The sequence below is a fragment of the Leptosomus discolor genome, chromosome 7 (genome assembly GCF_034619465.1).
Source record: "Leptosomus discolor isolate bLepDis1 chromosome 7, bLepDis1.hap2, whole genome shotgun sequence".
Classification (NCBI taxonomy): Eukaryota; Metazoa; Chordata; class Aves; order Leptosomiformes; family Leptosomidae; genus Leptosomus; species Leptosomus discolor.
Genome location: NC_141397.1, coordinates 22,662,712 through 22,687,185, shown reverse-complemented (window position 1 = coordinate 22,687,185; position 24,474 = coordinate 22,662,712). Strand labels below are relative to the sequence as shown.

The 24,474-nt window shown below is 39.6% G+C and overlaps 1 protein-coding gene across 2 annotated transcripts in view; it reads right to left on the bottom strand.

The window, feature by feature from the left end:
• The window catches only part of MYRIP (myosin VIIA and Rab interacting protein), a 219,941-nt gene that overhangs the window by 116,383 nt on the left and 79,084 nt on the right, over positions 1–24,474 (bottom strand). For both annotated transcript variants that reach the window (XM_086468063.1, XM_086468064.1), the window contains exon 2: positions 6,385–6,606. In XM_086468063.1, the coding sequence (XP_086324189.1) occupies positions 6,385–6,606 (222 nt within the window). The remainder of the gene's footprint in view (positions 1–6,384; positions 6,607–24,474) is intronic.

Sequence of the window (24,474 nt, the reverse complement as noted above, 5' to 3'; positions counted from 1 at the left end):
CATTCCCTACAAGAATCCAAGTATGTACTTTTCTGTGCTACTGCAACACACAAAGTAAAGTTTTAACTATGCTGACTGCAGCAAAACTTCTATAATAACAGTACATTAATAATACTTAGCATTTTACAGCCATAGCATTTAACTTTTCAACCACTGACCTCCAAGAGCTCAGCATCACTAAATCCATTCCGCACATGGGGAAATCGGAGACATGGAAACTTCCCCAAGGTCACCTGACAATCAGGTGAACAGCTAAAACTGGAATCCAGAACTCCTAAAACACAGATTAGCCCTCCAGGCACTCAGCCACACACTCACTTCCGAGGCTACTTAAAGCTAGAAAAGATCACCTAATTAGCACTTGTACTTAGCCATTTTAATAGACCTCTCTTTCCTACTCTCCTCTTCAATTCCATTTTTAGATACTTTTCTTAAAGCTGAATGCAGCATTGCAGTCTGCTGTATGTTATGCAACTACAGCTTTACTCTGTCTAGCAGAATTGAGATTCTTCACAGTGCATACTTCAGAAATAATTAAGACAGATCAGGATAGCAAAAAACCCATCAGAGATCAACCTGCCAAAGCAACCAGTTTGCACGTTTCTCTCCCTCTCCTCCTCCTCCAGCTAGGGAACAACTGAATAAACCACAGACTGTTCCTGCTCTTGTGCAAAATACAAGCTATTGCCCTTGCTCTTCACGGGTACCGTAAGGAAAAGGATATGGTGTCTGCGATCCACTGCGATGATAAATCATGGCAATGAGAAGGAGATCAAGAGATAGGACACAAAACAGAGATATTCGTGGGAGAGGAAGGAGGAAGAAAATTTGAATAGAGCAGCAGCCATTTTTTGAAGGAATTGTGTCAATTTCTACAAGTACATACAGCTGAGGAAAATAATTTTCACTGCCATTTACTTAAAATTAGTCAATCCATAAGTACGATATGAATGGGATCATTCAGAGGACTTTTAAAAAAAGCAGAACAAGACCCATATGGGTCCAATGAAGACAACATGCACAGGGCAGAGCTAAAACTTTATCTTTTCTGCTACGTCACACAGCAAGTGAATGTTCCTACACAATTCTATCTCAGAATGAAAAACACATTTCCTGGCATTTACATGACAAAGTCACAGCTTCCAAGTTCTGTAGAAGTTCTCTCTAATGTCAGACAAGGACCTCAGATGCAGAAATACCTAACGCTCTCAGAAATATACACAAAGCTCCAAGCTGCAGCTAAGGCAGACTAACTAAAAGATATTTCAGCTTCCTTTTACCAGATGGTTTAGCCTGCTTGAAAGCAAAACACGATGCTAAGCAGCTTTATATCTTCATTAGCTTTCCACAACTAAGCCCTGAAACCAACTGTTTTGTTACAGCCAAATGCATCAACAAACAAATAGAAGGTTAAGTTATTAATTAGGAGTACTACTTTTTCTCAAATACCATCCCAAGGTTTTGCCAAATTTTGGTGGGGGGTTTCTCCACACATACACCCCTCCCCCGCCCCCATAAAGCCTGTAAGGTTTTACACTGAAACTTGCATCAGCTAAGCAGAAGAGATGTATCCTTTGGCAGGCTAAAATCATATCTACCATCAACTTTACTATGTTTCCACAGGAATACACTCTTCTGCTGACCTTAAAGCACATTACAGTGGATGGGCCATCCAAACAAAACAATCTGAAATATAAAGATTTTATTTAGGACCGTTCCTGGGGTTGGCAAAGCTCCAGTCTATTTGAAGGGTGTTCTGTCTGCCCACTGAGCCTAGATTTTTATTTCCTGTTGCAATTTTCATGTTATCAGAAGCATTGCTCCATTTTCACGTTTTTGTCATTGCTCCATTTTGGCATTAATCCCAATACATGCCAGTCAGAGAAAAATGTACTGGGCACTGCAGGTAGACTAGACCTTGATAAATTTTCCTCAAGTCTCACTGTAATGTACATTAAAAAAAAAAATCTAATGCATATCTAATTACTCTAATTCTAATTAATTTTCAAGTTCCACTAAGACAATTACATTTGTTACTGATGCAAGTTGTTAAGAGTCTAGTTAGAACCCTACCTTTCATCTGGGCATCACAATAGACTCAAAAGAAAATGTGAAGAACATTAAAAAGTAACTCTGTATTGAGAGTGTATGAAGATAAATGATATTCTATTGCCTTTTTTTTTTTTTTTAAATGCAGTCAAATGGGGAGTATGAAAACCTAAACATTCAACTCTTAAACATTCAAATAAATCTGTGCTGCAAACAACCAGTGTGACAATTTTTGGCAACCATTTTGAGCCGCTCAGAACACTACTCTGCACGAAGTCTGAGTGTATGCAAGCATGGTTGTGGTTTTCAGTAGTTAACATCATTAATGAGAAAAGGAGCAGTGCCTAGGTCTCTGTCTCTTAATAACTGTCATTAGCAAAGGTCCGTCAGCAACAAAGGAGCTCTTACGAAGCAGAATGACTTCCTGCAGACCAGGTGATGCCCCCTTACTCACAGCCTGGCTCAAGGGAGCTAAGCAAGAGGCCACTAGGTGATGAACTCTCATCATCTGAGCAAGAGTTTTGAGAACAAGTGAGAGAATCACACAACAGATGGATGTCAAGGCATGAAAGGATTGGCTGGCCATGTTCCTACTCACAACAGAGACAGAACTCTTTTGATATGCAGATGGTGAGACTAGAAGAAGGGAACCAAGAATGCAGGGGGATTCACACATGACAGTCATGAAAAGCTGAGGTGGACAGACAGATGTTTGCGTGCCTTATTTTGCATGGGACTATACATACTCCTCCTCCAGTCCAGAAGCAAAACGTGATTGGTTTAGAAAACCTGGAAAAATATGCATTTTAATGGCTTACACTAATTTATTTTAGTACAAGGGTTAAACTGGAAAGCAGAGTGTTCTGGGATATGGCTCCTTGGGAATTGGAAAAGTGGCCTCAGACAAACAGAAAGCATGCCCTAATTCTAATAAATGAGCAAAGAACCTCCCTGTCTGGCACCAAAAGCATTAATCCGGAAGGCAAAGAAACTGTGCCTGGAATGTACTTAGTCAAGAGGACTTAAGAGGTACAGACCTCAGCAAGCTGCCTAAACACAGTCTGATGGGTGTCCCACAAGGAGACATTGTACAAAGCTTTGGCAGAACCAGAAATACACCATACACAAATTGAAAACCTGACATTAATAATATACAATTTTATCATAACATACTTAAAATATGTATATGAGAGAAAAAACCCATAGAAAGTTAGTAACAGCATCCAGAGATAAATCTAAATGCATTAGGAGAATGTGTGCTAAATCTGGAAAACTGGGAAATTGAAGGAAGGCTCTCCATTTCCTCACAAGTCTGTATAGACACCACTGTAAAGACATTTCTGAGCACTGAGATGCTATATCGAGTTGAATCTTCTCTTTTAAAAGATGCATTGTAACAAGAGGCGTGCTTTAAAGGAGTTCAAACACCAAAATTTTCATTGGCTTATTGATGAGTTTTCTGCTTTTGGAAGAAGCAGAGACTAACTTTTTGGCTCGATTTTCTACAAATGTTCTATGTTTCAAATGCTGACCTGCATATTTGCTCTCTGTTAAATGTTAATGTAGATCTCTGCCTTGGAAGATGAAAACCAGCTTCCACAGAACAGGTATCTCCTCTAGGGTCTTGCCTTGAGAGACTAATTCAACAGGTCAGATTTTCCTCAGTGTCAATATCACCTCGTTGCAGGAATCTATCAGGAAACTATTTATGATCTGCAAAAGTTGACGTCACTCTTTTGGAGGAAGATAATCAGAAATAAGATAGTCTAAAGAAAAGAGTACAGCTCCCAGAAGGGCTTTAAATCCATACTCAAAGGATGTTTATACAATGTATTGCTTTCAAAAAAAAATTCAAGCCTCCCCAAGTCATTGATTCCAATTGCCATATCATAAAGGAACTTTTCACAATTTTCACATGTGCAGATAAACAAAATGTGTCTTCCAAGTAATTCACCTAATTAGAGTCTCAAGTTCTAACGTATAAGGTGAATCATCTCTAAAAACCAATTTATGCTGAGAATGCTTTTCATACAGCAAGAAACTGCTTCTGACATCAGAGAACTGGTTGACATATTCTAAATACATACTAGAAATAAAACTCAGGATTATTCAAGCACTGCTTTAGAGCTGAGCTGAAGAGCACAAAGAGATCATTATAGGAAGTCTGAACTATATATATTTATACTTTTCCAGTTCGTCTAAGCTCTTTCTGCACAGCAGAGAACTACAACATTAACTTTTGTAGAATTAAGCAAAAAAACTTATAGGGAGGGGAGGAAAAAAAGGAGACTAACCTGAAAATGCAGTCCTCTGAGATATTTCTAGCTCACTATCTGTTGTTCAGTAAGATATGCAGACAAGCAGCAGCTAAACCAAGATCCACCTCCACTACTTGTGCTATCTTATTAAAGCAAAAAATAAAAGACCTAAGAAGAGGAGCTAGGGAGGGGCAGGAGAGCACAGTCCACGCTCCATCTGAGGGATAAGTCACTGAGAAAGTGACAGGAACTCACAACAGACTGTGGTGTTTCTCCCTGGAAGAAATACTGACTGATAGTTAAAAAGAAAAAAAACACATCACCCCACACCACCCCCAAAACCAGAAAAAGGCCCCACCAAACCAAAACACCTCAGCAGCTCCTCAGGAATGCCAGCTCCTGCTTCCCCTGCAGGGATTTGTAAGTCGCACAGTCCAACCAATAAACCAGATTATAAAATTATTATCAGCAGTGTTAGTTAATTTATTCACTGAAAAATAACACAAGCTGTCTGTCAGCTCTCAAATAAAAAAAATGTTTATAACAGAGTTACAGGTGGGTGACTGAGGGCTGCACAGGATTGTGGGAAAAGCACTAACTTCAAGGGTCAGAACTAGCATTTTTATAAAATAGCCACAGATTTTTCTTCTGAAATTAAATTCTTCTGAGACTTTTTTTGTGGAGTCAGCGAAAACTGTTTTAAGTGCAGTTCATCAGCATCAACAAACCTGGCTGCCTGTTCTGCTGCCTGCATGGGTGAACTCAGGAGGAGAAGAAAGAGGTGTAATATGAAATGGTTGAATAACTAAAGTAGAAACAAGCACTAGCTCCAGCTCTCTGTGTTGCTGGAAAAGATACTCCTGTCACTCTTCTGCCTCCTCAGTGGGAGAAAAGGGTGCGTGTGTAGGTTTTTCCAAGGTAAAAGGCAGAGAAGGAGCAGGTGCCCTGGAGAATATAATCTCCTTCAGGTTCAAAGGCTGGCATTTAGAAACACAGCATCATATATCTGGGATCCCTATGATTTTAAGGCCCTGTGTCAAAGGGCACACACTTCATTCACAGATACTAGATGAAAGCTTAAATTTCAAGTGGGTGTTGATGAGAAACAAGTGGGAGCAATGAGTCTTTGGTGCGCACAGCAATATCTTACAGCATTGGAAAGAGACTCTGCTCTCGTCCTCAGTGTTCTCCACTAAAGGGAAAGATGAAGAACAAACAGCCACCTTTGTGACATTTGCTCAGCTGTTTTAGTCACCAATGTTCAAAATTAAACTATGAGGAATCAAGTTATTGCATTCACCTTTCTTGTCTGAGTAAAAAGGCCTTGGTCAGTGCTACACCACCACAGCTAAGGCTGCTTTTGGAACCTGGCCTGCAATGCAGACATAAAAGACTATCACCATCCAAGAAGCAGCCTTATTGTTACGTGTTTGCTTGAATTTGCTTTGTTTTTCTGGTGCTACCTTTAAATGATGTGGCTCCATTAGCCTCAAAACGGTGAGACAGTAAACCCCTGATACCCTCTGCAAATAGAAGCCTGGCAGCATATTCTTAACAGATGTTAAGAATTATAACAGGTTGCACTGCTATTTTCTCTGGTTATTTGCCACAGTAAGCTCAAAGCATCCCCACCAATAAACTGGCATTTAGAAAAGCACTCCAAAACACAGTCACAGCTGGATGATCTATTCACCAATATTCCTCCTTCTGCTCCCCGCCCATTAATGGGAATTGCTGCAAAATGATTAACTGCCTTACCACCATCTGCACTCAGGTTCCATTAGTAACCCAGGCATTTCAGGAGATCCCAGCTCTGTTCAAGCTAAGTCAAATCACTGCTTGCTGATTCATCAGTTCAGCTAAGCTAGCCTGGAAAATGCAACAGGTAACCAAACATGCTTGGAACAAATTAGCCTCTACAAAAAATAAGCACATCACACCTCAGGAACAAATCAACCCCTACATAAACAGGTACTTCATGTCCTATCCCACCAGTGTTAACTACTGATAAATAAAAGGAAAAGCTCAGGTCAGGTCACAGCTGCTTTACACGGGTTGCTGAACAATGGGCCTTTACCTTGCTTGCTGGCAGACACTGCAAATCCAAGCCTTCTCCTTCTTCTGATAAGAACTGCAGCTCTTGCAGATGTTGTACTTGCAGTCTTGGCACTGTCGCTTGCTGTTGATAAGAAACGTGAAAGGGGAGCAGCAGCGAATACAGCAGTGCTCGTTGAACTTCTGCTGCTTGGAAAGGATGCTGCACTTGTTACCCTCTTCATCCAACTTCTGCTTCATTTCACTGGAACAAAACCGAAAAGAACAAAATAATAAAATTTCAATGGATGGTCTCCCCTTTACCTTTCTCCTCTTTTTACATTTTCATGTTATACTCTTCAAATAAGTTTTGCAAGTGCGAAGTAAGTGTCAGAAATGCATATTCTAAATCCAGAATTGGGAAGCAAAAGCTCCTATATTCTCTGAAGAAACTCATGGCAAATCCATTCAAACTCTCCACATCATGAGCCAGGACAAACAATCTCCCGTCACTCAGCACCAGTGAGACAATCCGCAAGAGAGCCAGGCTGCTGCCCCAGGCACTCCAGCTGTGCAAAGCCATTGCATCATTTGAGAATCCAGGGCTGCTTTCAGAACACTTTACAAATAAAAAAAATCAGTCGGTTTTGAAAACAAAACTGCTAAGTTTGCTGTTCTGACCCATAGGGTCATATTATTCATAATAGCTCCAATTTGTCAAGGAAGGTTAATCACTTCTTTAATTTCAGAGAGATTTGGGTGTTTTACTAGTTAGGACCAATACCAAGCCAAGTACCAACTCTTTGTGAAAGTGTTTGCAGACAACCTGAAGTTATCTACATTCCAGCAGAACAACTCATTTATTAAAAAAAATATAAAATAAAATAAATTGTCTTTGTGGTATTCAGTAATTTGCTATCTCCCATTTTACAGTGTTTTTGATATTTTACATATTAGGCAATATATTCCATGACAAAAAGTAAGAAAAAACATCCAGAAGGAACGCTTCTGTAAGTAGACAAGCCTGCAAACTCATACAGTTTCTGGTATGTACAACTAGGATATACATATATACATTAAGAGGTTAAAAAAAAAAAAGATTAATGAAAAACATGTCAAATAAAAGTTTATAGAACAGTATACATGTACATATATTCATTCCTTCCATTTCTCAGAATTAGTGGTGGCTACTTTGCTATTTCCAATTGCTGATAAGAACTACTTACAAGACCAGAGTAACGCAAAAGTCTAAACAAAATTTAAAGGTACCACATGAGATAGACTAAGTTGCAGGAAGAGAGAGTCATGACATGCTGACTTACACTTAAATTAATGCTTAAATGTCTTGCTACAGGAAAAAAACATTATACTTATTGCATACTTCTTCAGGAAATCAACCAAGATCACCTACAAGCATCATTATGAGCCAAGTCTGGAATGTTAAAAAGACTCACATTACTGGGCTATGCATCTTATTTGCTATTTCTGCCTCAGATTCATAACTCAAAATAAAACCAGCCTATTTTATGAAAGTTTGACAGGTCAATTCTAAACCTCAAGTCTAAAAGGCAATTAAGACAGTGATCTAAAGCATATAATTTTTGAACTTGCACATACATCATATTTAACCATATTCCAAATATACACCTTTTATAAATCATAAACTTCAAAACAATGTATGTTTCTGCTGTTTGTCCCCTGTACAAAGGTTTGGCTATCTTAGACCAGCTGCTCAAACTCAAGTAAATACTTTTTGAAGTTTCAAGTAAATAATCTTTCTTTATGATTTTTGTCCAGATGGCAAAACTTACTTGTTTTTCCACATTTTTACAGAATGTTAAAGGTAGAAAAGGTAAGAGATTACCATGTAAGAGAGGAAATGTCTGAATTATGCAAGTCAAACTGGCTTCCTCGTGTAAACTAACAGAACTATCCCACAGATTAAAGGGGATGGTTAGACTAGTTTGTCCTATCTCCATTACTCCCCTCCTACCATTGTACCACACAGACAGTCTTTCCAGGGGAACAGAACAGGAAGTAAGCTGTTCCCCACATCACTCCTCCATCCACAGCATACATCCTGCTCCGCAACAATGGAGTGAGACAGAGCAACGCTTCTGCACAGGAGGTCAGACGGGAGCCACAGTCCCAGTATAGAAGCTGATGAAAGTGAGGGCTATATGATCCAAGGAAGATTTCTGGCACAGAGAACTGTTAGCAGCTCAAGATGCCGGAATCTTTGCTTCAGGCTGGAGACCCCAGGCAGCAGATGCTGGCCTCCCCATAAGATGAGAAAAGCTAAGGAGTCAAGGTCAGGAGGAGCTTCAGTGAAAGAAGAGATTTTTGTCCTCACACAGCTCTATTATCTCCTAGAACTAGTAACACTGATATTTGGTAGTATCAGCCTATACACTCAACATTGGCATGCTCAATGGCATTTTGAACCCTCATTAGGGCTCTTATGCATGATAGCGAGACAAACCCCAGAAGCAGAGGCACCTATTAAAGCACTACAATAATGCTCGCACAATATAAAAGCAGTTTCATTCACGACAGAGCTAATAAAGCTTGATACCCAGAAAAAGCTGATCACACACTGAAGACTTTTCATCTGTACAGCCATTAATTACATCTCTCTCCTTTATGTAGCTGCCAACATTCATTACAGTGGTAGAACCTTAATATCATTAAGGCATCTGCCTCACTGTTAAACAGAACTAAAATTGGCCAACGAATTCAAAAAGTCAATAGCATAAGGTTGGACAGGCTGGCAGAGAGAGAGAGCATGACAGAAAAAGCTTCATTTCCGCAGGAAACCAGGCAGAACAGAAAAGACAGGAATACACATCCCTCTGATACCTGTAACTAAGGCCCTTGCGCTAACTGCTGAAGGCTATTCTAGTTTCTATCAGGAGTCAAATGGCAAAAGGGACAAGTCAACAGGACTTGTCAGCTGAAGCCAAAAGATCACTTTCCACACTCTTTCCTTGGAAATAAAACATGGATTTCATATGAAGGCAAAATGCTGCACAACTATGGTGTGCAACTCAATCTGCCTGGTTTGAGGAAAATTATATAGCCAATGGGAAAGGCAGGCTCTGGTTTACTCCCAGCAATACTGAGAAAACCTCACTTGTACATGACTTCAGCTGCGTGATTACTGTGAGCAAGATGATTAACGTGAGCTCCAGTCTCAATACACTGAGAAAGTCCGTAGCGCCGCAATTCAGGAGATACAAGATGAAGTTCGAAGCATCCCGAGTTTGAAAGTCTCAGACTTTACCTTCAGGATATTCAGATGGCTTGGTGCAAGAAGATTGTAACAATGGTCTAAGGAAAGGAGAGCAGTCAACAACACTGATCCTCTCACACAGTGAAATTTGCTTCTAAAAGGACAGCTGCCTGTGCAGGAGCTGACTTCTTTGAAGAGGCAAGTCAAACCATGCAGCCATTGCAAACATTCTCTCTTCCTCCCCATGCAACACTGTTCTCCTCAATAAAACACAGATGAGGGGGACAGGACAGAGAAAAGAGGGAGAATGTGTGCTTACTTCCCCCAACTTTACTTCCTCCGAGGAGGGAATGTAATGTATTTATAGGTATATATGTGTGTGTGCAAATAATACAAGCAATAACAAAACACTCTGCACACAAGACTTCCCTTTTGGGGAAAGACGGAAGAGTGTGAACCACAAATGACAGAGTTTATTCACATCACTTAAGCCACAAATGACAGTGCTCAGCTATTACAGTTACGTGTAACGTAGTAATAAGGATCTGTGGAGAAGAGAAGTGCTGTTTGAATGAATCTAAGATTGGATTTCATTTTCTTTTTTGAGTGGCTGCATTTCAACGATTGTTTATAAACACAAAAGAAGCCAAGAATACTCAATAGATACCCAACACGTCTGTCACCAAGACTAATTCTGTCAAAGAACATGTTATTGAACTATAGTTCCCAAATATGCATCTGTATATTTTGATTTTTCCAGAGGCTTGTATTAATTAATCTACAACAGTCTGCATAATAAATATGTAATTAATTTCAGTCAGTGTTTTGGGTGATAATAATCCTGGCACGTAAACCCACACAAAGTCAGGTTAGGAATACTTTTGAACATACTGCTTTGGATGTAGGTTTTGCCATAATAATCTGAGGGTGAACAGTCATCTTCCCCCTTCACTTGCTATGTTTTTTGTTGCTCTTTTTTTTTTTAATTTAAATAGCTCTCATTGTCATGGTTTATTTCTTTTAGCGTCTTAGAGGATTTTAACCGAATTTGTGAGAAGTACGATATTCTGCTTTGCTGGTTTGTACAGTGGTTTACAAATGACACTGTAGGTTAGGTATCACGTTATGCTGAAGACAGGTACTGCACAGCACATTGCAAGGGAGGACACTGCTGAAATGTGGCTGGTGAGTTGTGCAGACAGGCAACACACCTAAACATATAACTGCTCTTCAAGAGCTAGGCAACAGCCTCTTTGAAATATCTTATCTGGTAAGTCAAGAGGCATTACTATGATTACATACTCAAGGGCTGGAGGCAGGTGGAGCTATAACGTCAAACTACAGTCAACAGTAACATATATTGGCAACTTGCCACAGCAAGATAACACTGTGAGGTTTAAAAAAACCTGGAAAGAAACCTATGTCATGTTTGAGAAATACATTAAAAAAGTCATTGCTACGTGCATACAGCTAGGATGATAAAACTCCAAGCCTCTCCATTGGGGGCAGCAGGGGAAGGGAGTTCATAAAACAGCAGGACTGAAGGCCATGGTCAGCTATATTACAACATGAAGCTAACAAAATCCACCTGTTTTCCATATAACAAGAAGAACAGTTCATGGTGGAAACCTGACAGTTGGCTTGATTCACCCAGGATTTGGGCAGCAGAACTATCACGCCTTTTTTTCCTCCAACAGATCAGCAGTTGAAATGTTTGCCTGGGATGTGGAAGATTAATTTAGGTCTCTGCTCTGTTTGAACGAGACTTTACATCCTCACTACCAACTTAGATGTCAGGTTGAATGGCCTCCTTGGGTGTTGTTCTTAATCTTTGATAAGATTACCATAAAGTTAAGGTACTTACAAATATTCACTGGAGCACAGAGCAAGACAGAAGCATAACCAAGCAGCCAAGGCACTCACAAGGCCAAGACACCTTGCTTTAGTCTTGCCTTAGGAGTTCAAGAGTTCTGTTATGGGAAGATTCTCCAGTTACCCTGTGAAAGCAGCCTCACATAGAGGCATTTATGGAAAAGCAATGGGACCACTACCACTGGCAGCAGCAGAGACAGTTCTTAGAAAAGGATGCAGTATGTGTTAATTACAGTGCAGCACGCCAAGCTCCAAGACAGTCTATATAAGCAAGTCTGTCTGCCAGGCTCCCCAACACCCATGTCTCTGCTCTTCTCCGAGGAAAAGCCTCCAATTATCAGGCTGTAGCCAGCTTACTCTCACCTCACACCAATCTCCATTTCAGCCTGGCACCTGCCAGTTTAAAGGCAAAGTCTAAAGTGTACACAGTACTCCTGTCTCTGCTCTCCTTAGACCTGCTAGATGTGCACCAGACGCTGGAGTGGGGGAAAAGCTCCTTTAATCTGTGCAGAACCTGACAGTGTCTTACTCCTTGACTACTAGCACAACGAGGAGTCACGGGCTGACTGTGACTGAAATTTCTCTCCCATTCACATGTTTTTCAACTTGATGTTCAAGGTACCAGATTGTGATTACTAGAAGTGGTTCTCACCTCTGCCCTTGCTTCCTCTCTCCTTCTCCTGACCTCCGAACCCCCAGAAGTGGATCCACCAGTTTAGTGGAATGCTGCTAAATTTAGGGAAAACACTCACCAGAAGGTTCACAGCCCCTCTCTGATCCCTGCCCAGGAGTTAACAAGCCAGAACTGCCAAGGAGAGCTGCTCAGCATTTTATCCCTTCATGCTCTCTATGCCACAAAGTGTGGCACAGTGCAAATAGAGATGAAACCATACACTGACAGGGTCATAGTACCTTTTCCCACTATATACAGTAAGAAACGTTTCTCTTATTTCTTTGCTAAATTGTCCTGGTGAAACTCTACTTGCTGTCTTTAAAAAAGTAGAGCACAAGTACTATATCCCCTTACAGCAAATGCCAAATTAATTCATTATCTTAAAATGATGACCTTTTTCCAGGCTCCTATCAACACAGTCACAATTGTGCCTCATGCTGTATTTACACTTAGTACATCTGTTAGTATTCTACGCATTGCTGGTGCTATCAAAAATCCGTGCTACTGCACATGCAAACACACTGCTTGCAGTTAGGAAGCCTTCGAGGAACACACATCACTTTAATCTGTGCAGAGGGATACCAATCCAGCAGCAGTAGCAGCTGACTTTCAGGGAGGATTAGACAGCAGGGAGTACACCACAAATGGTGAAAAAAAAAAGTAACATCAAAACCAGCCCACAGCAAAACATGACAAGTTCAGGGGGAAGGCAAGGGTATGGGATACCTCAGCACTCAAGTACTGAGAGGCTCATAAATAGTTATGAGGAAGTCACTTGCATAAAAAAATCAGGCAGATAAGTATTTCACAGTCTAATTACTCCAACTGCAGTTGTATTATTTTATCTAAGATCTTACTAGCATCTCTTCAGTGTTTTTTTTCTCTTCAGCTTTTTATTTCTATAAAATTAAATTTCTATAAAATTAGTGGGTATTCCTATCAAATTTCACTTTTTAATTTTTCTCTCCTTCTCTTTTCAAAAGCAGGAGCAAACACTGATGGTGCTGTATATATGCTAACTGATGATCTTGTCCCATTAAATTCTTTACAATTGTTGTTAAAGTCTTGACCATTTGTCACTTAACTTAAAAGCCCTACGATGACACTCTGTTGCCCTTAAAAATCAATGCTAAGGATTCAGCAACTACCGTGGATTCAGACCGAACACTATGTCCATAGCCCACACCATGCGGCTACCAACGGTATGAACCCTGTCACGGAAACAGTAAGAGAAGCGGATATATGAAAGGTGAGCTGACTGGCATACAACTTCAATGCCATCATGGGTCTCATAAGATAGCAAAGTATTTAGGAGCTTAGGATAACTTACCTTCATGTTTAGTTAAGGTTAAGTGAAGTACAAGAATAAAACCCCATTTCAAAATGTATTGTTTTAAACAAGCCTTCGCAACAACCATGTGGAGACTAAATGGACTCCATATTACCCTACTGACATACCCCACCTGTCTCAACTGATGTTGCTCGGAGCTGAATAAATTAACACTAAAAGACAGATGTATACCCTAACTTTCAAGAATAGTTAACCTTCTACAACCTGAGATGGCACTAAAGAAAAAACCCAGTTATCTGCATTAGAAAGTATCGCAGATTCTGGGGATAATCTCTTTCTAAAAATAAAGAAATCCAGCACAGTGGAAACATTATTGTTGTGGGTTGGATTTTTTTTGGTTTTTACATTTACAAACACTTCTGATAATGGGAAAAGAATTGCATTGACACCTTCACATTTCTTATTAAATACCATAAAATAAGTGTTTAAGACCAAGCTGTGGAAACTTTAGTGCTAATTTCAGTTGAACCAGTTAAACAGCTGATACAACCAGAAAAATGCCAACATACTCAACGCTTACCTTTGTCTAAAAAATGCTTATCAGGCACTGCATTTACTAGAGAGAGAACAGATTCAGTCAGCACCAAGGCAAGCTGTGGTTCACTTGCCCCAGACCAGTACCTTACTGCTTGGACCAGGCTCTATCCTAATCTGTTAACAATTTCATGCTCAGTTTCACAAAATGAATGATAGCTGCTGTATTCCTCTATAGACGCTGTGCTTGAGAGAAGTTTCCTTTTCTGTTGCTGGCACAAGCACCATCAATCAGTGTCTATCATCAGTTGGAACTGACTGACACGTCAGAGTGCAGATAAATGAAATAAATAATATACTGGTATTATTTTAAATTCCTCCTTCTCACTTTGTAAACCCATAAATTGTCAAGAGACATTGTATTTAACCTCATTTTCTTTTGTCGTGTTGGATTTCACAGGAGCACAGACTGTGCACCATGTTTAACTGATAGGCTTTCAAATCTTCTGCGGGCAAGTGGAGCAGTGAGGGAGAAGCAGGTCTTGAATTATAGAACAGATACTCCAGGAGCTCTGAGGACATCGTAAATCTCCGCATGAAAGCCAGAATGATCTTTTCCAAGAAGTGGTGCCGTGAGTACAGACTCCTTTGCCCTTCAGTTATAATACTGCCACACGGAACACGTGAAAATAAATCTGGGTTTTAACATATTTTCCTCACTCTTCTTTCTCATCTGCCCTCTGTCTCAGAGCCTGCTTTGCAGCCAAATAGGGTGGTTCTGAGGTGAAATACTTCACCACTATTGAGGACAAGCACTTTTGCTGCAGGTGCAGGACCTTCTGGTTAAATCCTGGGTTTAACTGATCCATTGAGAAGGGCCAAAAGGTGTGCTTCCATGTTGGATGTCGTCCTCAAGTGATCACAAGCTAAAGTTTTCTCCCTTTCTCACTATTAATTACTTTCTGAGCCTACACGTCCAGCCAGTCTTCATTCACTTTATAACTTCACCTGTATATGCCACAGCCCCGCCAATGTCACTACTAAATGGTAAGCTTCAATTATTACTTACACTAGCATTTTGTGACACCTGCCTCAGATTACAAACATGCAATACTTTATGTTGTACTACCCTATCAAACATCCTAACAACCTAGCAAAACTTCATTACAGTTTTACCACCTCTCTTAAATGCCTTCTCTGATTTTTATCTTCCAACGTTTGATAGTGATTTATAGTTATATAAACATTTGCTACATTCCCCTCTATCTCGTTTCCTTTCAATAAATGTCATTTTGCTCTCCCTGAAGCATTATTTCTCACTGTCTGGTATCTTACTATAACTAATATGTCAATGTTTCTTACCTCTTTTTTAGCTAATTATAGCAGAATTTTATTTTATCTTTCAATGTCCTTTCCAAATAATTTTCAGAAAAGTTACGAAGTCAATCAGAAAAATCAAGAATTGCACTGAATCAACAGCATTGATAAAAACTTACCACAAATCGTTTATTCGACATGATAAACTCCATAGCCTAACAGCTTTCTATTCCCTACATCTACTAAGGGTTATCCTAAATACTAAGCAGCCAAAGTGCAGTTCTAAAAGTCTCTCTAATGCATTATTTCTGTATCACTCCATCTCCACTTAGCACTTTGCAGCTCATAATAGTGCATTTTGCCACATATTTAATCCTATTTTTTTTTCTCCTTGTTGTACTAAGTGAAAAAAAAATTTAAAAATAATTAATTCTTGGGCGCATCTAATTTTAAAGGGATGAAAACTGAACTCCTGGACATATTAGCTAATTTCCTCTGAGTATTTCGTTGTGTATTCATGATCAGTATAGGAAAGCAAAGTATTCATCAAATGCTGGTACACTTGTAGCATTTACCTGCACTCCCCCCTCCCATTTGTCACACTTTGGTCCTCTCCTCACATGTCTCACTGGAGAACTTCATGTTGCTCCTACCTGGTCCTGACTTTCAGTGCAAGGTAATCTGAAGTTAATGACCTTTTCTATCCCTTTTGGTCATCCCTGAAGAACAATAAATACAGACAAGCATTCTTAAGAATAAAGCATTGTTCAATTCAAACGCACCAAAAATATTTAGTGAAAATATTTTTTAAATGTACATACTCTTCCATCATATGTATGTGCAACAATTCTTTGCATCACTGGTGGCATCTGGGAGTCTACCTTTCTTAGGAATCCAATTTTATGCCCATACCAACTTGAAAAAAAATTCCTGTAAGAATAGAAACATTCCCACTACATTAAACAGTTCTCCCTGGGCGACTTTCACAGTGCCATCTGGCTTGACCCTATAAAAGACAATTCGTAGCCTGGCTAGTGTACAGCAGGGGAGTAACTCAGACATTGGCTCTGAAAATCTTGGAAGTATTCACTATGAGTCATTCTTCCTGGCTGGACTTCCAGCAACACAGAACCTACAAAGATTAGCACTAGGATCAGTGTTGTTACTTGACCCTTCCCCACAGAACGCTCAGCAGAATAAACAAGAGCGGGCAGCAGAATAAACAGCAGAGCTTGTTAAGGAAGCACATTTTGCAGCATCAGAGGACTGTGCGTGTGTTGTTTGAAAAATCAGCACAACGATGATCATCCCACTTTGCATACGGACGAGATGAGTAATGCTTCATACATGAGGGTCTTCTCCCTGATGAGGTTGGCTTTGAAATTTGCCTGTCCTGACCATTGCTCTCCCAGGAAAGTGGCTGCCACTGCAGAACCCAAGTGGGACAGGAACACTGGGAAAGCCACATCCTCCACAAGCATGGGGAATGCAACACTGACAAATCTGCACTGTGTCCTCCCACACCAAATTCCACCAAGTATTTTGCCACTTCCTGCAACAACCATGGGAGCCCTAACATGCCACAAGAAGAAAGCAGAAGGCGTTACCAAATGCTCTAGCCCATCCTGGTAACTGGGGGTTGTTTCAAGTGAAATTCCTACACAATCCTAGGAAGCACACCAAGTTTATACTGCCTAAGGTGATTAAAAAAAAAAAGAAAAAGAAAAAAAAAGAGAAAAGCCTCAAAGCAAGAGGTTCCCACTAACTTGGTCTCAGAGTGAACTAATTCCTTGCCAACTGCAGCACTTAACTGTATTTTCAACAGCCCACTTCCTTAGTCCAGCTCCTGTTCATGCTGCCCATGCTCCTAACACACAGTAAACGCTGTTCTTAGATATTCCACATAGACTCTGCAATTCAAGTAGCCTACAAATTGCAAGCCTGACAATTCCAATCAACATAATATGTATCAAGAAATAGCAGCTCGGTATTTTTCATAAATTTAAGCCTATAAACAATTATTTTCTTAAGTATAGAAACCGTTTGCCATGTCCATGTAGATTTTGTTTGTTTTAAAGACAGACTTACAAGCTTAAAATTAACACATATCTCTATTGTACACAAGAAAAGTATTTTGGCAGACAAAATAATCTGGTTTTGCAGAATGCATTTGATATTTAGCATGGTATGTTGCCCTAGTGTGTTTCATATCAATAATACTAACACCTTCTGTAAGCAGTATCATATCCTTTATTACAAACTAGACAAATCTCTGCAAAGGGGTGGGAAAATATCTACAGCACCTCCATCTCCCCATTCAAACACACATACTTAAGGTAGTTCCTTTTGGCATATTGGCATATGCTATTCCTATAGTAACACCAGTATTTAACAAAGACACATTTAACACCATTACAATACTTCCAATATCTCACAGTTAATGTTCTTAATCCAGTAGCTTTTTATTACAGGAATTTTTCTACAAATTTAATAATATATTAATATTTTAACATATAAAGGAATATACAGTAATGGAATGACAGCAAATCAATAAGCAATCACAAAAACATAAAAAGCTAATAATTTAGAATTTATTTAGAAAATTATATTTATTTTGTAGCTGTGACTACAAGTGCAGCTATTCAGCTTTAATCCGCATATATGTGTGAGCATGCATATAGATAAACTGCATTATTCAATACCCCTTCCAAGTGAAGGCTGGGAATCTCACCCACCTAGTACCCTCCATACCCCATTCCCATGGAAACATAATTCTAAGGACTGTCCTTGAAAATGTAATTCAACTATAGAAGAGGAAACACAGCCAGTTTACCAGACTAGTGGGATATTAAGGAACTAGCGAAAAATTAAAGTCCTCTTGTACAGATGCTCATACAGCTCTATGTATCCCAGTAATTTTTCTTCAGTTCTTGACAGTATGCCTCACCCAGGCCACAGAGGGCTATATACAGTGAACTTTCCCAGAGGGGAGAAACGACACAGGGGAAGATCAGGAACCTGCCATTTTCATTCCTCCTCTTGGTCCATGTGTGCTCTTTGCTTCTTCCCAATTAGGTATCTATCAATCTGAAGTACAGCAAATGTACTTCAGTACGATGTTTTTGGTGAATGGTAAAACAATTGAAATAACCCAGAAGATTTTGAAAAATGGAAATTCACCTAATCCAACAACAAGAATTCAGAAAGATGATTAGGTGGTGAATATCTTGAAAAGACAGAATAGTTCTTCAACGTTCTTTACCATTTTTAAAATCATATGGTTCGAATTTTTGAAGTGTCAAGTTTTTTTCTGACTTTTCCCTAATAAAAGAGTGGTAAATACTATTATTCAGATCTTCTGTGGATAGTGCTATTCAGATATCTGATGCCTTTATTCTCTTCTCTTCCTCATACATTTTCTTTCTTCAAAAGCAGCAGACAGAAGAGATCTCCCTTGTGGGGAGCTTACGCCATAGTCAGACCCCAGGCTTGGTTCATGTACTTTGTGCAGACCCGCTGGCTATGTCTGAATCTGCAGATAACTCAGCACACTGAAAGCAGATCAGTAGTTTGAACTATACAGTGCTGAAGACACCTCCAAAGTACAGGGTTCAGCTGCTTTGCTTCAGAGAAGACAGTCTGATTCCCCGGACCAAATATTTCCGTATTGCACATACTTTGAACATGTCTCAAGGCACAATTCATTAGTTCAGAGCATTGGCTTAGTTTGTTCCAGAAGGAATCTAGCTTGTGCACACCAAAACCAACCTGTGGTGTAAACTATGGTGTGATAAATAAGGATGAGTAGATTTGCTCCAAAACTGTACTGTACTGCTCTGAACTGAGATGCTAACACAAATGCAGTCACACATCTCGAGGTGTCTCTTTCAACACAGGTACCAGTCATTTTTCATTATCAGGTCTTTAACAGTCTTGTCTACTGAGTTTGGAAAACCATTCCAATACCTGCAACGTATGTAGCCATGGCTCATATACAGTGAAGTTTTATAGGTTTCTAGATCTATCCTGCTGACAGTTAATAGAGATGCACAATGCTGATTTATAAAGATATGTAAGAAGTTTATGATTAGGATTTCTTTTCCTTTTTAAAAGAATTCAGTGGGGCACAAATCTTGTGCATATTTTTTTGAAAAGTTTCCTTGAAATAGCATTAGAAGTTCAGTTATTAGAAGTTCAAGTATCATACACCCACTTCATTTCAAGACACATTCTGGAGTGGTATACTTAAATTTTAGCTTTATAAAGCGCTACCAATAGAATCCAAATATGCACCAGTTAGTTTCAAATACCTTTGAACATAACCGATTTAATTCTCCATAGCATTGCATTGGTTCATACCAGTGTCACTCCACAAATTCCATCAACGCTGTGGTACAGTAAGATAGAAGCGTGATGGAACAAGTAGCCAAAAGCTACACCTTTTGTACCTACAGTCTGAAATGCTACCAGAAGATGGCCAGACTGTCAGCTTTTATTCAGTAGCAGAAAATGGGTACAGATTAACCTAGGGATTCTCTCATCAGAAGACACAGTCCTTTTCTCAGATTTTTCTGCTGCCTTGCAGATGTCTGTGCTTCAGTCAAATCCTCCTTCCCTCAACACGCTTCCAAATGAACCCAAAGATCTATCAAGCCACTTTCCTCATAGGCAAACATAGCTTGGATTTACCTTCCGGGCTCAGCTGCTGGACTGACAGTCTGCGTCCTCCCCTAAAACACCTCTCTGTAGAGTTGCACTGAGGTACCATCACCTGAATTACAGATAAAATCTGCTTCTGACGCATGACTGTCAGTGATTTAAAGTTAAATACATCAAAAGGAGAATTGTTGGTTTAAAATCATCAATTTATTCTCAAAACCAAACATTTATTCTTGAGAAGAAAAAAAAAAAAGAGATAATATCAAACACTAATGTCTCAGAACAACTAGAATATAAAGCATTGGCATCTTCATAAATGCAGGATCACAAAATCCATATAATTAAGTGGTCACAAGGGAATATCTCTGTAACTGAAATACCTGTTGGTTTGTAACAAATCATGAAATGCATTTAATTAAGCTTCAAGTGGAAGAAGCTCCTCCAATGGAAACCGTAACAATATAACTTGTATTAACTTAATGATTAAAAATCCTAATGCTGACAAAAATATTTCTTTTAATACATTAAATGCTCAGTTTAGTTTTATACATTTAGTTGCAAGTATGCAAAACCACTAAGGAGCAGCCAACTTGATGCTTAGAGGCTAAGAGAAATGCAAATGGAGACATTCTTCAAAATAGTCCTAAAAATGCGTATGTAACCAAGATTTTACTGCTTAGAAAAACGAAAAGGTGTAGCTATGTTTTTCATAAATATTCCCTAACTGTGGAACAGTTTCTGCTGGAAACGTGTCTCTTATCTGTCTCAACAGCGTGATTTGGATGCTGAAGGGTCAAAGCTTAGCAAAGCACATTTCCCTGCACAATCTTGTGTTAAATAAAGGGGAGAAAGGAAATGTCTTCTAATAAAAAGTGATGGTTATGGAAGGTAGTGCAACACACAATGACAGAATACAGATTCCTTCTGTGACATGGATGCCACAAATAAACAAGAGGGTTGTTGGAGTACAGGCACTTGAGCTTCAGCTCCAAGTTGGATGCATACAAGGATGTTGTCTTGATGCTCCCTTACCAGCAGCTCCCTTATAATGGAGTGAGTGTTCTTTCCTCCAGCCCTATAAACACTTCAACTTTTCTTCCCATTCCTTTCCACAAAAAGCAAAGTAACCATAAATAATTTTTTATTTGTTTGTTCACTTTTCTAGTGTGCCACACTGTACAGTTTTTACACTTTTACATATTTTCTAGCACAAACACCCTGGAAAAGGCGCAAGTTAAAGTCAATTCACAAAATAAGACATAGAGGGTCAAAGGTAGGCCACAAGAACCAAAGGTCAAGTAGTTAACCCCACAAGCAGGGGTGAAAGAAGCATGCAATCAAGAGTTAGTTGGCAAATCAGCAGCCACTTATATTCAGTCGAGTAAAAAAAAATACAGGCAAACACTAAGATAGCAAGATGATGGTTTTCTTCACATATGGGGCTATTCTGCACTGTGCTCCTACACATCTTTCAAACCACCTTTCCAGGCTAAGGGTGCAAATTTCAGTTACTATGGCAGTATGTGTAAGTCAGACAAAAAAAGGAAGTATTTTAGCACTTCCAGCAAAACACAAAAATCCACTAAAAATCTTGATTGACAGCCAATTATTTTTACTGAGAAAAACAATTGCACAAATTCTTGCCTAAAGCAAAAGGCTAATTATATATAACATTTTTGAGAGCTCTAAAACACAAACTGGAATGCACCAATACTTATAATCAAGGACTTCCTCCTTGAGGAAAAAAAAAGCTCTAGAGGAAGTCAGTACTCTGGTTATATCTGTGTAACTACAAAAGCAGAGAAAACAAAAGCTCAGAATACAATCAATAGTTTATAAATCAAAGCAAAGCTTTACTTCAGAAAAACAGAGGCAACCTTGAGAAGAGCTGTTGATTTATAAAAAACATTACTTGAAATCAGCAAGCAATTAAAGCAAAGCATTTCTCTTTCTGCTATATGGGCAAAGCATACACAGGTTGTAAAACACACAATCAATGATGGCAAAAGCTGTTTCATCAGAAGTATTTCCCCCTTTCAGGAAATACTGAAGTTACAAAAATTCCCTTGATCGCCTACTACCAGCACAGACTCTATGTCCAAGAAGTACTTAAGCCACTCTACACATATGGTTAAGCTTCCCAGCTCACTTAAAAAGCTGAATCTATCTCTAACTCTGCAGAAATACCAGCTCAGACCTCAAGGTTTGTGTTCTGGCACAGGAGGTTACAAAGACCAGACATCATGTTCATCACGTTATTAACTCCAGCACCTAAACTTATGTGAAGGAGTTATACACCAAAGAAGTTACTCTGCCAAGCTTTCCGCTCTCCTACCTCCCGCCCTTATGTACTTTTTCAGAGCTCTCCTAATTTTTTTTCATCTTCCATTTCAGTGATGTTGGAGAAGGCATCTTCTGTCAACTGGACATCTCCATGAGGGCCACAGAAGGCCTTAAAAAATAAACAGAGATCATTATTCACATTTCTCAGCCTTGTTCATCTGCTGAGAGAGACCAAGGAAGCCAGATACTTGCTAGAAAGGCTTTATAGAAATTCATAGGCCTAGCTGTAATGAAGAATAAGGCCAGTTTGTAATGAAGTATGCGTATGTATGTATCCATTGCTGACTAACTAACTAGCCTTTAGAAATAAGAAGGAAGACATCTTTCAAAGTTAGCCAAGTGAAGGACACCGGGTGGATTCCTCCAATCAGACTGTGGGGCTCAAGGAACACAAAAGACTAAGCAGGAGAGATAAGGAGGGTAGCTAGCAAGAGCTGGTCCAGCAGTTTGGAAAAGACCCAGGATGGTACAGGGCATGCGCCACAGGACAAGTTAAAGAGTTTAATTATGAGGAAGACTCAGATCTTCATCCCCAACGACCACCAACAGAAGCATAACTTGGGCGGACTGAGGCGGGACTATAAGAGGAAATTATGTTAATGAATTCCTGGAAATTATTAGAATAACCCAACCTTTTCTTAGAAATGTAATAAATACTTATAAAAGCTGTAAATATAAAGCAAGAATCCTAACACTTGTGCGCACATGTATAGAAGGAACTAACCCCTGTGCTGCCCGGCACCACAATAAAGAATATCTGCTTAATAACACTTAGTTGTTACTGAGTTTTCTTCAATTCATAGCCTTCATCAGTGAATCCTGATCTTACTAGTTCTGGAGTAGCATTTGGATGGCAAAGTGATACATACAGCTGAGCTCATTGGAGTTAAAATAAGAGACCAACACTAGATTTGTAATGGAGGTATGACATCAATAGGAATTAAGAAATAACAAAAGGGTTAACTACGGGCATATTCAGAGCTTTTCTTCCTCTAATGTGAGTAAAATCATCTCTCCAGAATTTTTCATACCTAGAATCACCAGAAATCCTGACCCTAATCAGTAACAGTTGCTGAAAATGAGAAATAGGCCTAACTTGCCCTCAAAACATGAACTTGTATCTAAACAATCTGGTATCTCTACTACAATTAACACACATCAAAGGCCAGGGAGACCGAAAGATCTGAGGCAGCAGAGTGCTCTATTTTACATGAGGCTGTATAACAGAGGAAGCAGCTGAATGAAGCACAGTTTTGTCAAGCCCCTAGTTAGGGCACGATTAGATTCTAACATCCACTGCTGCATCTGCCTCTGGTGTGGACATAAACCACGATGACTTGAGACAATGTGACCTGACACACAGGAAACTAGGCGCTACCTGTGAAACTAGCCCTGAGGACCCAAAACACAGTTGCAATACAAAATTCGGAGCTTCCAAACCCCCTTGCTTTCTAACACTCCTCACCGAGGTGGGAGGCTAGGCTGGGTAAGGATTCTGAGATGAAAACTCAGTAACAACAGGGAGTTATTAAGCAGGCATTCTTTGTTGCAGCGCTAGGCAGCACTGGGGATTATTCCACCATGAGTGCTCCAACGGGCTAGCAAAATACATCAGTTCATATACACAAAAATCATACATATTCATCAGATTTCCTGAGAAGGGCAGTCTTATGGTGATGAGTTCCCGGGATTCATTTACATAGTCCAAGCATGCGCAGTAGATTTAGAGTTAGGGTCTTTTCACCCTCCGGTGGTCGTTCATAGTCCTCCTCACACTGTCTGCTAGTTGAACTTTGGGCTTCCTTTGTCCATATATAGTCATTGAATGGGCTCATCAGTCCTTCCGCCTCGGAGTGTTACAAGGGGTCGGTCGCTTTAAACTATCTCCTTGGGTGCTTATCTCGGCTGAGTTCATGCTACCAGTGACTTACACAGCAAGCCTGATGAACTTACTCAAGGTCTGTTTAATCTTGTCAAGTAAGATTGTCACCTGTTTATTAACTCTGCTCAGCAAATAGTTAAAACCATCTTTGTGGGGAAAGGAAAACTCAGGAAAACAAAGACGCAAGCAAAACTAAACTAAAAAAAGGCAAGTAAAGCTTTTATGCATCACAGTGAGGCCTGAGTCACAGATTGTCAGGGTTTAGCTCTTTCAGTTGGCTGACTTGTTCAAGTTGAACACCATGATGCTGCATACCCTTACTATCAGCAC